Source organism: Dichomitus squalens (genome assembly GCF_000275845.1).
Source record: "Dichomitus squalens LYAD-421 SS1 unplaced genomic scaffold DICSQscaffold_2, whole genome shotgun sequence".
Taxonomy (NCBI): Eukaryota; Fungi; Basidiomycota; class Agaricomycetes; order Polyporales; family Polyporaceae; genus Dichomitus; species Dichomitus squalens.
This window is the reverse complement of record NW_006766884.1, coordinates 1,544,357-1,556,404: the sequence shown is the minus strand read 5'-3', so window position 1 is coordinate 1,556,404 and position 12,048 is coordinate 1,544,357. Positions and strand designations below refer to the sequence as shown.

The following is a 12,048-nucleotide window of genomic DNA, read 5'->3' as shown; positions in this document are numbered from 1 at the left end:
AACTACGTTTTTATGCGATATACAGCCTCGCGTGTCGCCAGCTGTGCATCGGGACTATGTATCCTACTCTGCTTGCTTGGGGAGGTCTTGTACGACGCTACGACAGTGTGTTCAATTGCAATCCGCCATGATTCGGATCTAGTACGTACTACGACGTCTGAGCGCTAGCGCGCTACCATCCGGCCCGATGTTAAACTTCTGTCAAAACCGCTCCGAAGAGATCGGGATTCCTGGCGTCCTCCATACAGCAAGTACTGTGCCGCGGGTTATATATTGAGCGCGACCTGGGAAGGCACAGCGCCTCCCCGAAGACGTCGACCGATCGATGACCGTCGTGGCCAAGGTCTACATCGTCCGCCACGGCGAGACCGATGCCAATCGGCAGGGCATCATCCAGGGCCAGCTCGACACCGTGCTCAACGATGCGGGCATCAACCAGGCGCGGCTCACCGCAGACGCTCTAGAGGACGTCCCGTTCGGCGCGGCGTACAGCAGCGATTTGCAGCGGGCGAAGAAGGTAGGTCGGGGTTCGAGATACGACGACCGATCAGTACTAGCGGGGCTGATCTTAGATATCCGCGTCATCTATGGTGTGGCGCACGTATAGACTGCGGAAATTGTACTGGAGAGCCATCCGAACGTCCAGCTGGAAACCACGGAAGCTCTCCGGGAACGGGTGCGTGTCCCGCCTCAATTGTAGAGCATCAAACAATATCGCTGACTGAAGCCATCTTTGGCGGATCCGCCACGTATGCCTGTCCTTGGCAACACTAGTACATGGGTGAATGGCAAGGGGGGAGCGTCGCCAGGCGCACCGACCCGCCTCCGGACCTCGAGCCCGTCATTGATTTCACGACGCGCAGCGTAGGATGGTGGAACAGCACCGTCGTACGGCACGCCCAACGCAAGGCCGCCGAACTCAAGAAGAAGCGCTCCAGCATCGCCGCAGCGAAGACGAGTTCCAAAGGCGACGCAGGGAGAGCGAACGGGCACACCGAGGCGCTCAACGGAGATGCGGCGGACGAGGAACTGCTCGGGCTGGACTTCGAGCCCGTTCATATCCTGGCCGTGTCTCACGGCGGATTGATCGGGAGTCTCATTACGAATCTCATCGGAAGCCGGAAACTGCAAGCCGCGGAAGGGGTCGCCGTTGGATGGTGCTTCAATGCATCGATATCAGTGATTGACGTAGATGAGACTGGGAAGGGCGTACTGGTTAGCTATGCGGATACCACACATCTAGACGGAGACGTATTAGAGCACAATGCGGACGTACGGCTGAACTAAAGGGCTAGTACGGCTATGACATAGAGGGAAACGCCGGCGCCGGCGTTGGGGCTGCGAACTCATGTCTACGAGGCCGGTCCCGGGTGCATTGTATTACAATTACACATTGTCAGATCAGAATACCGTGCTTCAAGGGTATGCAACGCCAGCTTGCTTCATCAGCTCTTCGACTTCGACATCTGTGCAGAGGAAGCGACAATGATTATCGACAACGCTAGCTGAGATATGTACTGACGGTCCTCAGTATGCTTCATACGGGACGCATAAGAGCACGATTCTCCTGCAAGCATGCGGCCAAGCGAAGTCAGACCGATGAAGCTTTCACTTAGCATAGAATTCGCTCACCTGGCCCGAAAATGAAGTCACCGCCAAGCTGAGAGATATTGCCTTGTTTTCCGAGGAACTGCGGGTTCTTCAGGGGCCCCTCCTATAGCCAAGAGCCGGGACATAGCCATGGTTAGTCTCACTTGATCGCCAAGAAATGTACTCTTGGGGTGGGGAATACACCATGGCGGACAGGCAGTGCTCGCTGCGTACGCACCCAGATGCTAGACAGCGCGTTTCCTAGTGCGCTTTTCCCGATATAACTGCGTTTCTCTTGGCCGGTGGGGGTGCGGCTCAGATTTTGAACTAGCCCAAGGGTATGGTACAACTGGCGGGAGGGATCGGCGTACAAGCCGCCCTTGAAATCGGTTAAGCCTGACCGATCGTTTGTCCGGGTGAAGATAGGGGTTCAAGCTGTGCATTCGATGACCCATGGGGAACGCAGTTGTTTGCCCTTACCGCAATAATTCTTGATGAGCTTCCAGTCACCGCAACCGATGACCACAAGGCGGGAATTAGCCTCTTCCAAGGCTTCCTTGCGCACGGAGGCTAGTTGCATGACATATCGCTAATCCAGGCCAATGAGCGGTCTGACCGAGCCACAGATGTGGTCAGCGACTCATACTTGGCAAATCTGGCTGCAGCGTCAGGCTAGTGTATTCGTCTGTGGTAGAGGGCATGTTACGTACGCCGCACCAGAAGTGACCTGTTGAACAGAGTCGTGCAGTTAAGCGTCAAAAACGATGATGTCAGAGCGACAGGCGCCGAAATGGGTACAGACGGATGAAAACCACTATCGTTTTCTGGTCCTTGATGAGGCTGCCGAAGGAGACCTCCTTTCCATCACTATCATGTACATTGAGAGATGCGGCATTTGAGATAACGTCCGGAGACAGGAGGGCTGTGGGCGTGGACGCCATGGGAGTGCGGATAGCCTGAGCGCGGATACTCTGTACTAGGTAGGTGAGCATTACGTAATCTGGGGCTGTTCATTCTCATTCTACGTAGAAATGTTCTGCGCGGTGGCCGATGCCAAGCCGGGCGGAAGGCCACTGCGCCAAGTACCGTCCTACAAAAGCCGCTCTTGTCTCGGGTGGCTCGCACGATCCGTCCTGTACTACATATCATACCGCTGCTTCATATATGTCTGCTGTAACCGACCGGACTCCTCTCCTTGAAAACGGGAATGGCGCGCACCACCCAAAACCCTTCTTCGCGCGCGTCGCCGACTCCCTGTCCGTAGAAGGCCAACCGTCGTGGCTGCACTCGTACAAGTTCTTTGTCTTTGGCTCGTACTTCAACATCCTCCTTCTCTTTGTCCCGCTCAGTGTCGTCGCACATCAATTAAACTGGGACGCTGCGCTCCGCTTCTCGTTCAGCTTCATTGCGATCATGCCACTGGCCGCTGTACGTCAAAGATCAACCAACGTTCTCCCGCGACGCATGTGGTTGACGTCCTGCATATTGACGTGAAACATCGCGAATGCGCGCATGTTGTCATTCTAATAGCTGCTTGGCACTGCTACAGAGCAACTATCTTTAAAACTTGGCCAAACCTTGTCCGGACTGCTCAATGCGACATTTGGGAACGCGGTTGAGATCATCGTCGGCATTGCCGCTCTCCTCCAAGGTTCGCGGTTTCAGGACCTTGTCTCCTATGACGTTCACTCAACCGTGATACAGGCGAGCTTCGCATTGTCCAAACCTCGGTGAGTACCTTGTTGGACGGTGTGGATTCCGAGGATGCTCAAGCGCCTCGTAGCTGCTCGGCTCTATCCTCTCGAACCTGCTCCTCGTCCTCGGATGTTCCTTCTTCGCTGGTACGTGATGCATGAACGCTCATATTCCAGATCCCTGCCCTCCTCTGACCTGTGCGCCTCTCCTCCCGTCGCGCCCAGGTGGGCTCAAGTTCCACGAGTCCAACTTCCAAGTCACTGCCGCGCAGGCGTGAGTACCTCTTGTCTCAAGCTCTGCACTGCCCGCCAGCTAACCCCTTCCAATCGAACCTTGCAGCTCGAGCTCGGTACGTCTGAGCCGATCGCATGCAGTCTTTGCATTGACATCTCTCCCCTGGACCCTTGCTGACACCTCCAGCTTATGACGCTGACCTGCATTAGTACGTCACACCGCCTCGCTTCTGCCGAACGCACGGAACTGACCACTATGCCACCACGTTTCGAACACATCCGGTGCCTGTCGTCCTATCGTCTGACGCACGTTGCAAACCCTGCACCGATTGTGGCCTCGTGTGGTTCTGAACTCTGATAGCCTTGGTCATCCCTGCCGCATACCACAGCGCCAAGTCGCATGGGGGAGTGGACACTAATGTTACCGATATTGCCGTTCCCGGCATCGATGCCTTCAATAAGGCGCAGATGGAATTAGGTCTCGGCAGCTTAGATTCGGACGCATACTACGGACTGAAGATCATCTCCCGCGGGACCGCCATTCTGCTGCTCTTCGTCTACATCGCGTACTTGATCTTCCAGGTTCGTCTTTGCATGACGTCATGGAATAGGAGGACCTCGTTTCTGACCTCCTGCAGCTCCGGACGCACTCCGATTTGTATGTTGCAGATGCGATAGTAGAAGAGGAGGAGGAAGAGCCTCAAATGAATACCTTGGCTGCTGGCTCTGCGTACGTTCTCCTTCCTAGCACGCCCACTAAATGCTCATGTGTCACATAGGCTGCTGTTGGTCACCCTTATCACCTCCTTCTGCGCGGACTACTGTGCGTGCAGTCTACACTTTTTGTGTCATATCTTGTCCTGAAGCAGTTTCCTTCAGTGGTTGCGTCGATCGAGGAGACCGCCGAGCGCTACCACATCCCGAAGCCCTTCATCGGTTTGATCCTCCTTCCCATTGTGGTACGCCTATTCTCGACATCCGCGTGGATCATACTGAATGGCTTTCCGCTTGACTGATCCAGGCAAATGCCGCTGAACACGTTACCTCGGTTTGGATGGCATTGAAGAACAAGATGGAGCTTACCATCGGAATCTGCGTCGGAAGCTCGATTGTAGGTGCACTGACTGCTAGGTTCCACACCCCAAATGCACGCTGACCTCGTTTCGTCATAGCAAATTGCTGCATTTGTTGTGCCCCTGCTGGTTATCGTTGGCTGGATCACTCACCATGACCTCACCCTGTTCTTCGCCGACTTCGAGGTGAGCTGCACGAGGTACACCGCCTTCTCCCCACTTCGCTGACCTTGGCTACTAGACCATCGTGCTCTTCGTGTCTGTGCTCCTCGTAAACTTCCTTATCCAGTGCGTCTTTCACACTGTAACCCTTGGAAATGTCCGCTGACAACACATTCGCAGGGACGGCAAGTCCAACTACATGGAAGGACTCATGCTGATCACCCTCTACCTCGTTATCGCACTAGCCTGTACGTGCACTAGTGCTGGTATTCCGCCACCTACTAACTCTAGTTTCAATCGCCCTCTAGTCTGGGTCTCGTAAATAGCCAGTAACGAGCCAAGACCTGCCTGCACACTCCGCCGCGACACCACAGCCATTCGCAGGCAGCCAGATTGATCCGGCGTATACACCAAACACGCATATATCCGCCTCCATTCATTCTTGTACATGCATGCGCCATACCCACTCCTATTCTCTCCTTCCGGACGCTTCGATTCTGTTGCTCGACCTCCGTGCTGTGCTTACTGTACCTACCCCGGACTCCCAGGGCAAGCCGACGACTTGGCTCCTTCCGCCGGCCTACCCTTGTTGCGCCGGCCTAGTCGCTTCCGTATCTAATTTAACCGTCCGCTTCCTCCGAAATGGACCATGCAATAACCGAGCAACAGTATCGTGAGTCAGACTATTACTGTTGACACACGTCTGCCTTTCTACCTGGTGTACCGTGTTCGATACTCGCGTGCGATTGAGCCAGTACAAGTCCCGACATACCTACTCAGTGTTGAACTGCTTTGTCTCCTACGCCCAGTAATACACGAAATAGCGCCATAAGTTGTCCATACCGAACAGTCTCTACCAGTGCTGACAATGACAAGAAGAAATCAATCATTGCGGGGCTCTGAGCCGAGCGTAAACGAGATGAGAGATAAGGAGCAATTTGGAAGGGGAATACAGGGCTACAGTTGGTGGTGGATGTTCAGAGTTCTACAGTTAGAGATATATAGTCCGCATGAGTTCATAGCCTCCGCCGGCTTCACGCACCGCGCGAGAAAGGGAGGGAGGGAGGAGCGTAGCAGGGACCAGAGGATCGTCCTCCGGACGACCGAATGGACGCAACGTAGCCGATGCCCGAAACAACGCAGCGGACGCCGACAAAACCTAATACCACGTGTAAGACATTCATTCCTATATCACCATGAGTGCGGCTGCGATTGACGATTGCAATTGGAACTTCAGAGTCAAGAAAAGGATGTGTTCTTGGATAGCCGCGTCAGAGCAGGGCGGAGATCTCTTTTGTCACGCCTTGGATACGGGGCTCAGGGAACGTTGATGGAAGTGACGACAAGACTTTGCGGGCCACAGCCGTCTGTTCGGCGCTTAGTGGACGAGACTGCTCTTTTGCAGCGAAGGCCTGTCACTTTGATTAGTACACGTCTCACATGGACGCATAGAACAACCCACAATGTTGCCGAGAGCGACCAAGGCCCTGTATGCTGCCTCGGCTTCCCTAGTTTCCGCAGCCAGGATCTGTGAACAACATCAGAATAAACCTCAGTTACGACGCTAACTATGCATACCTCGAGCACCAAGCCAATTAGCCGTTCCCAAATGCCATTAGGCAAGGGTTCCTTGAGACCAGTACACGTAAGACTGCAACACTTCGTCAGTATAGGCCGGCACGCGCATGCGGGTTGACGCGTACTTGAACAGATTGGTCGCTAGAGATACTCGTAGCGAGTTAGTGAGCACCATGTACGGCGCCCCGCCAATCTTATCAAGGGTCTGTCATGAAAACGCAGGAAACGCAGGGCTTGAGCAACTTCCGAAGCATAGCGCTGATGGAACAACGTACCTCTTGCACCCAGACGCCGTCGCCCAACACGACTCCGTCCTGGAAGATGTTCGCCAACGAACGGAACAGGAACAGCAGATTGGTCTCGCGTGGCTTGGGCAGCGGCGACACCCACGGATCGCTCCACTGGGCACCACCGAACAGTGCCGCGACAAATCGTGCGCGTAGGGCAGCGTCAGCGTAGGCGGTAGGGCAGAAGGCTAGTACAAGACGGCTTAGGTCCATCACTGCATAGCAGAAAGTGATCAGCACCTGTCGAGAGCGAATGCGAGGGGCCATGTTACGTACGAGGGAAGAGCTGGGACTGTGGCCACCGTTCGAGAAGCTGGATAATGGCGTCGATATGGTTATGTGTTAGCTTCTTTGATGGAGGATCCAGTGGGTGTGACACCGCTTGCGCCAGGTACGCGAACGTCTCCTCTATAAGGTTAAGTTCCTGGGGATACATAGCGAGGTATCCGGTAGACTGATCGCGGGAAAGAATTAATCGCCATCGAGCACCATTACGATGAGTGCTCACAATCTCGTTTCGAAGCGCCTGGTCAAACTGATACAGCTTCGCCTGCATCGCAGTGACATGCGCTTGACGGAAAGACAGCGGCGATCGCTGTGAGGGTCCCATTTAGGATGTGTAGCCATACTAGAAGGCAAGTAACATACCACAGGGATGATGTTCCCCGCGGGTGCCTGAAGTGGCTGAGGCGACGAGACTGGTGAGGTAGTGCTGCCCGAGTATCGCGAGGCTCCAGTCCAAGGATCGCTGCGGACAGATGTTGGCGGTGGTGAGGTATGCGTCGGCGTTGCAGCCGATGGAGGTGCAAGGGCACGATACCGTGAAGCACCTGGCGAGCGTCGTTCAGGGTGACAACATATACGTAGTTTCAAGTTTCGTACCAGTGAAGGGGTCCATGAAATCCGAGGCAGCGCCCGCTGAAGGAGTTTGCGCTGCCTGGTACCGAGAGGCACCTGAACAAACCGTCAGTCCGGTGGCGACGGAGACTAACCGATCGAAAACTGACCAGTATATGGATCTACCAACTGATTGTTGCCGCCACCAATGCTCACGCCTGCAGTGTTCTTCTCGATAAACTGAACGACCTGGTCAAGGTAACTCAATGGCAAGTCGTTGTTCTGCAGAAAGCGTTGCGCGGCAGTGTAGGGATTCTCTGTTGCGGGAGATGAATCGACTGGAAGAGCTTGGAATCGAGAAAGCACACGTACCGCTAGCGTTGTACGGCAGTTTGAGCGGTGGCGCGCCTTCCTGCACATCAACGTCGAAGACGTAGTCGTATTCCTTCCCTTCGTAAAGCTGTTTCCGACCTGGGCCCACGGCATCCACGACGTCGCCAATCTTCTGCCAGCCCGAAGCGCTGTCCCACTGGTACCAGCGTTACAATCAACTCACTCACTGGAGAAAAGCAACCAGGAGATTGCGTACCTGGTGGGCTTCCACATTGTCGCCCCGACGAATCATTTTGACCTCACCCGGTTTCTTCCCTGGACGACCGTTAGCCCCCCATCCGCGACGCACCTGCACCGTACCCCCGACGCACCTGGCTGCGTCAACGCTTCAGGACCAGGCAACTCGTCCTTTTTGACGTCCCCGATCTGCTGTGCTGGGAGCGCTTGCGCGGCGACGAGGTCGTCGTACGCTTTCAGCTGGTCGGCCGGTGCCCACCTCTCTTCTTGGTCGCTGAAGACACGCACAACGCCGTCACTGCAACCTGTGACGATATCGCCGTTTGGCATCGTCGACACTGCCCAAACTGAGATGGCGGGATGAACCAATGTTTGCAGGCACTCTCCATCTGTGAGTCGCACGCGTAACATGCCGCTTGCGTCAGTTGCAGCTGTAAGTCCGGGAAGTCCTCGGGACTGACCTCGCCACACGCGCACGGTGCGATCTTCGCCACCAGAAATGATGTCGCCATTTGGCAAAACGGAGACACTGTAGACGAAGGATGTGTGTCCTGAGAGCGTAAAGACGCAATCGCCTTCCATGGTCCAGATTCGGATTTCGCTGCCAATTTACACGGGTCTAGACCGGCTCAGGAGGGCTGCTGCTGAGAACGCGTACCTATCATTCGAACACGATGCGAAACCGATGTCGGTGATCAAAGCCAGGCCTCGTACAGCCTGCGTGTGACCAGGGTAGGTACGGACATTCTTGTGCGTCTTCCAAAGCTTGATGGTGTTGTCCGCGGAACCTTCGTGCCGCGGTCAAAACATTCGCACGCGCGGGGAGATGCGAAGAGGAACAGACCTGTCAGAAACTGCGTGCCATCGATAGCCAGGACTGTCCAGACGGATTGATGGTGTCCAACGAGGTCATAGAGCAGCTGGAAGTCCTTCCACACCTTCGCCGTGCTTCCGAAGCGTGAATGGCAGCAAACCGCCACTGAATGGAAAACACCCACTTATCCCAGGAGCCCGAAATAATCGTCCCGTCGTCCGCGGCGTGAAGCGCGCATACATTATCCGTGTGTCCTAGGAGCGAGAAGTTGGGCTCGCCCTTCGTACTGGGCAACGCGAATACATTGATCACCGTGTCCTGACCTCCTGTGATCGCGTACCCTGCGCCCCGCGTCAAACCGCGCGTAAGGACAAGGTAGGTAGCACTACAAGGACGCTAGGACATACCTTCGGGCGCGCCGGGAGCAGGAGGGAGGTACGCCACTGCGTTGATCCATCGAGAGCCGGCACGGAGGGTGGAGGATTGCACGAAGGAAGCGTCTCCGGTCCTATTCCATGATATCGCTGTACTATCGCGCGAGGCGGAGAGGATAAGATCGCTTGTAGGGGAGGCGACCGCCCTAACCTAGGGTTTGTGAGCGTTGCGTAATGCACATCGGGGAGGCTCAGCGACGCACAGCGGAGGAATGGGCGGTGAGGGAGGCCGATAACTTGTACGGCATCGATGGCGCGGCTGGTGGTCGCGGTGCGGTCGTGAAGGAAGGAGAGAAAGAACGGGCGTGACAAGACGGGCTCGGGGCAGATGAGGTATACGGAGGAGCGCGAAGTCGGATTGAGGCGCAGCGAACCCGGCAAGCCGAGAACTTTCGATAACCGACCGCCAGCCATTGGAATTATTAATGCCCTGCAGCTGCTCGCTCTCTTTCTCCGCCCCGCGTTGCTGTAGCCTGCCTAGACCGGTCCATCCCCCACAACTCCTCGCGCTATATCGGGGAGTCTATACCAGACCGTGCATTCCATTGGCTCCCTTGCCGCCTTCGAGGCCAGACATCTCGGAAAAAAATGATCATTCGGATCTACAAGTACTATACAGCAACTAATACCGACAACTCCGAAACCCGAATCCAGTAGCAACAAACCAGAGAGAATATCAAGAAATGTACACCACGCTAACGAGCCCCAGATACGTGAGCAGCGCAACCAGGGAGATACGGAGGTGCAAGTCTATGCCATTGCACCAGTTACTTCATCTCCTGCGAGTGCCTCACGATGCAGTCCGCCACCCGTAAGATATCGAAGTGTGGCGACTCGCCAAATCATGAGGGGATAAGAAAACTGGCAACAATCGTTCGCAGCACTTTTCACTTCGCGTAATTTAGGGCAGGGCCACTTAGTACCCGCGTGTATGCGAAGATCTTGGGCGCCGATCCAGGTGGAGCTCCCATCTTGGTATACTTAGATGGACAACCTCGACCCAACAGACCGGCAAACATCGCGCTAACCAACGCAAGCGAACGGCCCATTTACCACCGTTCTTCACACCGACTCCAAGTACACGGGCCCTCCGACATGCTGTGAAACAAAGAACCGCGAGATTGTCTGACAGCTGTAAGGGGGCGCCCGGGCACGCTGCCAGACTCGCCCATGATGGACCGTTGCGAATCTCTGATCTTAGGGCGATGGACCACATGTGCTCTCGCGGACAGGGCCGCTACCCGAATCCTGGTACTTTGTGAACGTGGTCCTCACTCAGTACTCAGTCTTCGTCCTATATTCACCAATTTGACTGCCCCCGTTGGAATCATGCAAGTCTTGCGCGGAAACAGGAATAGCGTGCAGGCATCGGGCTGGAGGCACAGGCACGACAATTATAGAGGAACCTTCACCCAGGTAAACGAAAAGACGTGACCCGACGCGCGTCGACGTCGACGTCTCACGTTCGCTGCACTACGCGATCGCTTCGAGCTTGCTTAACGAGCGGTGGTGTGCCTAGATCTTCCCTTCAAATGGGGCTTGATCATAGCCCAGTGGAGACCCAGTAAACCTACGCGGAGAGTCCGTGAGTCCACAACATCCGCGAGCAGCGCAAGGGGTTCACAACACCTCCAGTCCCGATTAGGAAGTCGTAAGATCTCCGTATCCTCCCTGGAACCCATGGGACTTATGGAGAAGTCTGGCTGCTGGAGGACACTCAAATACCCGGTAGTTGTTTCAGTGTGTGGAGCGGACTGGGTGGAGGCGCAATTTCGGGGTCGCGAGCCTCGAGATGGTCTCGTGGCGCGCTCGCTAGTCGGTCCCACCGGATCCCAAGGTGTTAGAACACCAGTAAGTCCGCAAGCGGCTCGACGTATAGGGTGCTGGCTAAACGCCCTCTGCTGCTTTCATTGTCGGCGACATAGGCTGGCCGTAACCGAAGGCGAAGCTTCGGTGATCTATCCCAGGTGTGTCCGCTCGGCCACCCTGTCTGTGCAAGGCAGGAGTGTCGCCCAGTCCTACAGTCTTCGGCCACTCTGGACCTAATAGATGTCTCACGATTGGGTGGAGAGCTGACCCGCAACGCAGCTTTCGCACCTTCGCTCTCGTTCACACAAGATTGGAGCAGTATCGCGGCCGGTGTTATGATCGGGCTGCAAGTCTCACGAGCAACAGCCTTCCGACCAAGACTAGCATGGCATCTGTTGAAGGCGACGTCCCAGATTGAGGGCTATTGGTTCTCCGCTTGGGAGAGGTGGCCGCCTACCTGCGCCGCAAGAGAAATCATAGTCTCGTGACCAGACGTTCGGAGTGTGAAGCGGATACGAAAAATCGGAGGTATCCGGACACTCGAACGTCTGGTGGCATCACCCCCGTTACTCCCCCATCGGTGACATGCGTCACATCCCGACGCCCAGTCGGGGCAGTCCGAAAAAGTCGGAGTGCGCCCTTGGTGCCCGATGTGGCAGCCCGCTGTCAATGTTCACCCTGTGCTACACCTCCTGTATTAGCCACAATGCCCCCATAATCCATCATACCTGGCTGCTCTTAAATACACTACATGGCTATCTCAACTCCTCAGTTCCTCTCCCATCATGAAGAAGACCACGCCCACTCGTATGCAATCCTGCAAGCCGCGCGACAAGCCGCAAAAGCCTCACGGCGGTACGACTCGCATGCGACCCGCCAGGCGCTCGAAAACACCTTTCGCGACAGAATGGGAGGGAAGGCGCCACGTGAGTGGCAGGTGGATGTTGCTGAGGCCCTGATGGTGGG

General features: G+C 55.6%; 3 protein-coding genes across 3 annotated transcripts; 1 reads left to right on the top strand and 2 right to left on the bottom strand.

The window, feature by feature from the left end:
* Window positions 1-307: 307 nt before the first annotated feature.
* DICSQDRAFT_98036 (phosphoglycerate mutase-like protein) lies at window positions 308-1,287 on the top strand (the record flags this gene model as incomplete). Its single annotated transcript, XM_007361363.1, has 4 exons — window positions 308-517; window positions 608-676; window positions 775-888; window positions 1,000-1,287. The coding sequence occupies exons 1-4, from the start codon at window positions 326-328 to the stop codon at window positions 1,285-1,287; spliced, it is 663 nt and encodes a 220-aa protein (XP_007361425.1). The 5' UTR covers window positions 308-325.
* A 129-nt stretch (window positions 1,288-1,416) lies between these two features.
* Window positions 1,417-2,531, bottom strand: DICSQDRAFT_48829 (uncharacterized protein; the record flags this gene model as incomplete). The annotated part of the gene is made up of 8 exons (XM_007361362.1): window positions 1,417-1,466; window positions 1,523-1,567; window positions 1,633-1,714; window positions 1,829-1,986; window positions 2,071-2,179; window positions 2,237-2,245; window positions 2,301-2,317; window positions 2,393-2,531. The coding sequence occupies 8 exons, from the start codon at window positions 2,529-2,531 to the stop codon at window positions 1,417-1,419; spliced, it is 609 nt and encodes a 202-aa protein (XP_007361424.1).
* A 194-nt stretch (window positions 2,532-2,725) lies between these two features.
* Window positions 2,726-9,578, bottom strand: DICSQDRAFT_98029 (phospholipase A-2-activating protein). Its single transcript, XM_007361361.1, has 34 exons — window positions 9,477-9,578; window positions 9,247-9,424; window positions 9,024-9,180; window positions 8,870-8,973; window positions 8,684-8,813; window positions 8,487-8,626; window positions 8,160-8,414; window positions 8,045-8,103; window positions 7,828-7,984; window positions 7,626-7,772; window positions 7,501-7,572; window positions 7,267-7,448; window positions 7,127-7,213; window positions 6,895-7,072; window positions 6,607-6,833; window positions 6,457-6,536; window positions 6,332-6,404; window positions 6,216-6,281; window positions 5,062-6,165; window positions 4,934-5,001; window positions 4,833-4,879; window positions 4,691-4,777; window positions 4,540-4,629; window positions 4,398-4,477; window positions 4,298-4,341; window positions 4,157-4,248; window positions 3,880-4,100; window positions 3,706-3,727; window positions 3,625-3,634; window positions 3,510-3,558; window positions 3,374-3,431; window positions 3,295-3,320; window positions 3,121-3,241; window positions 2,726-3,018 (listed from the first exon to the last, which is right to left on the bottom strand). Exons 1-19 carry the CDS (start codon window positions 9,519-9,521, stop codon window positions 6,025-6,027), a joined length of 2,478 nt encoding a protein of 825 aa, XP_007361423.1. The 5' UTR covers window positions 9,522-9,578; the 3' UTR covers window positions 2,726-3,018; window positions 3,121-3,241; window positions 3,295-3,320; window positions 3,374-3,431; window positions 3,510-3,558; window positions 3,625-3,634; window positions 3,706-3,727; window positions 3,880-4,100; window positions 4,157-4,248; window positions 4,298-4,341; window positions 4,398-4,477; window positions 4,540-4,629; window positions 4,691-4,777; window positions 4,833-4,879; window positions 4,934-5,001; window positions 5,062-6,024.
* Between the last annotated feature and the right edge of the window lie 2,470 nt (window positions 9,579-12,048).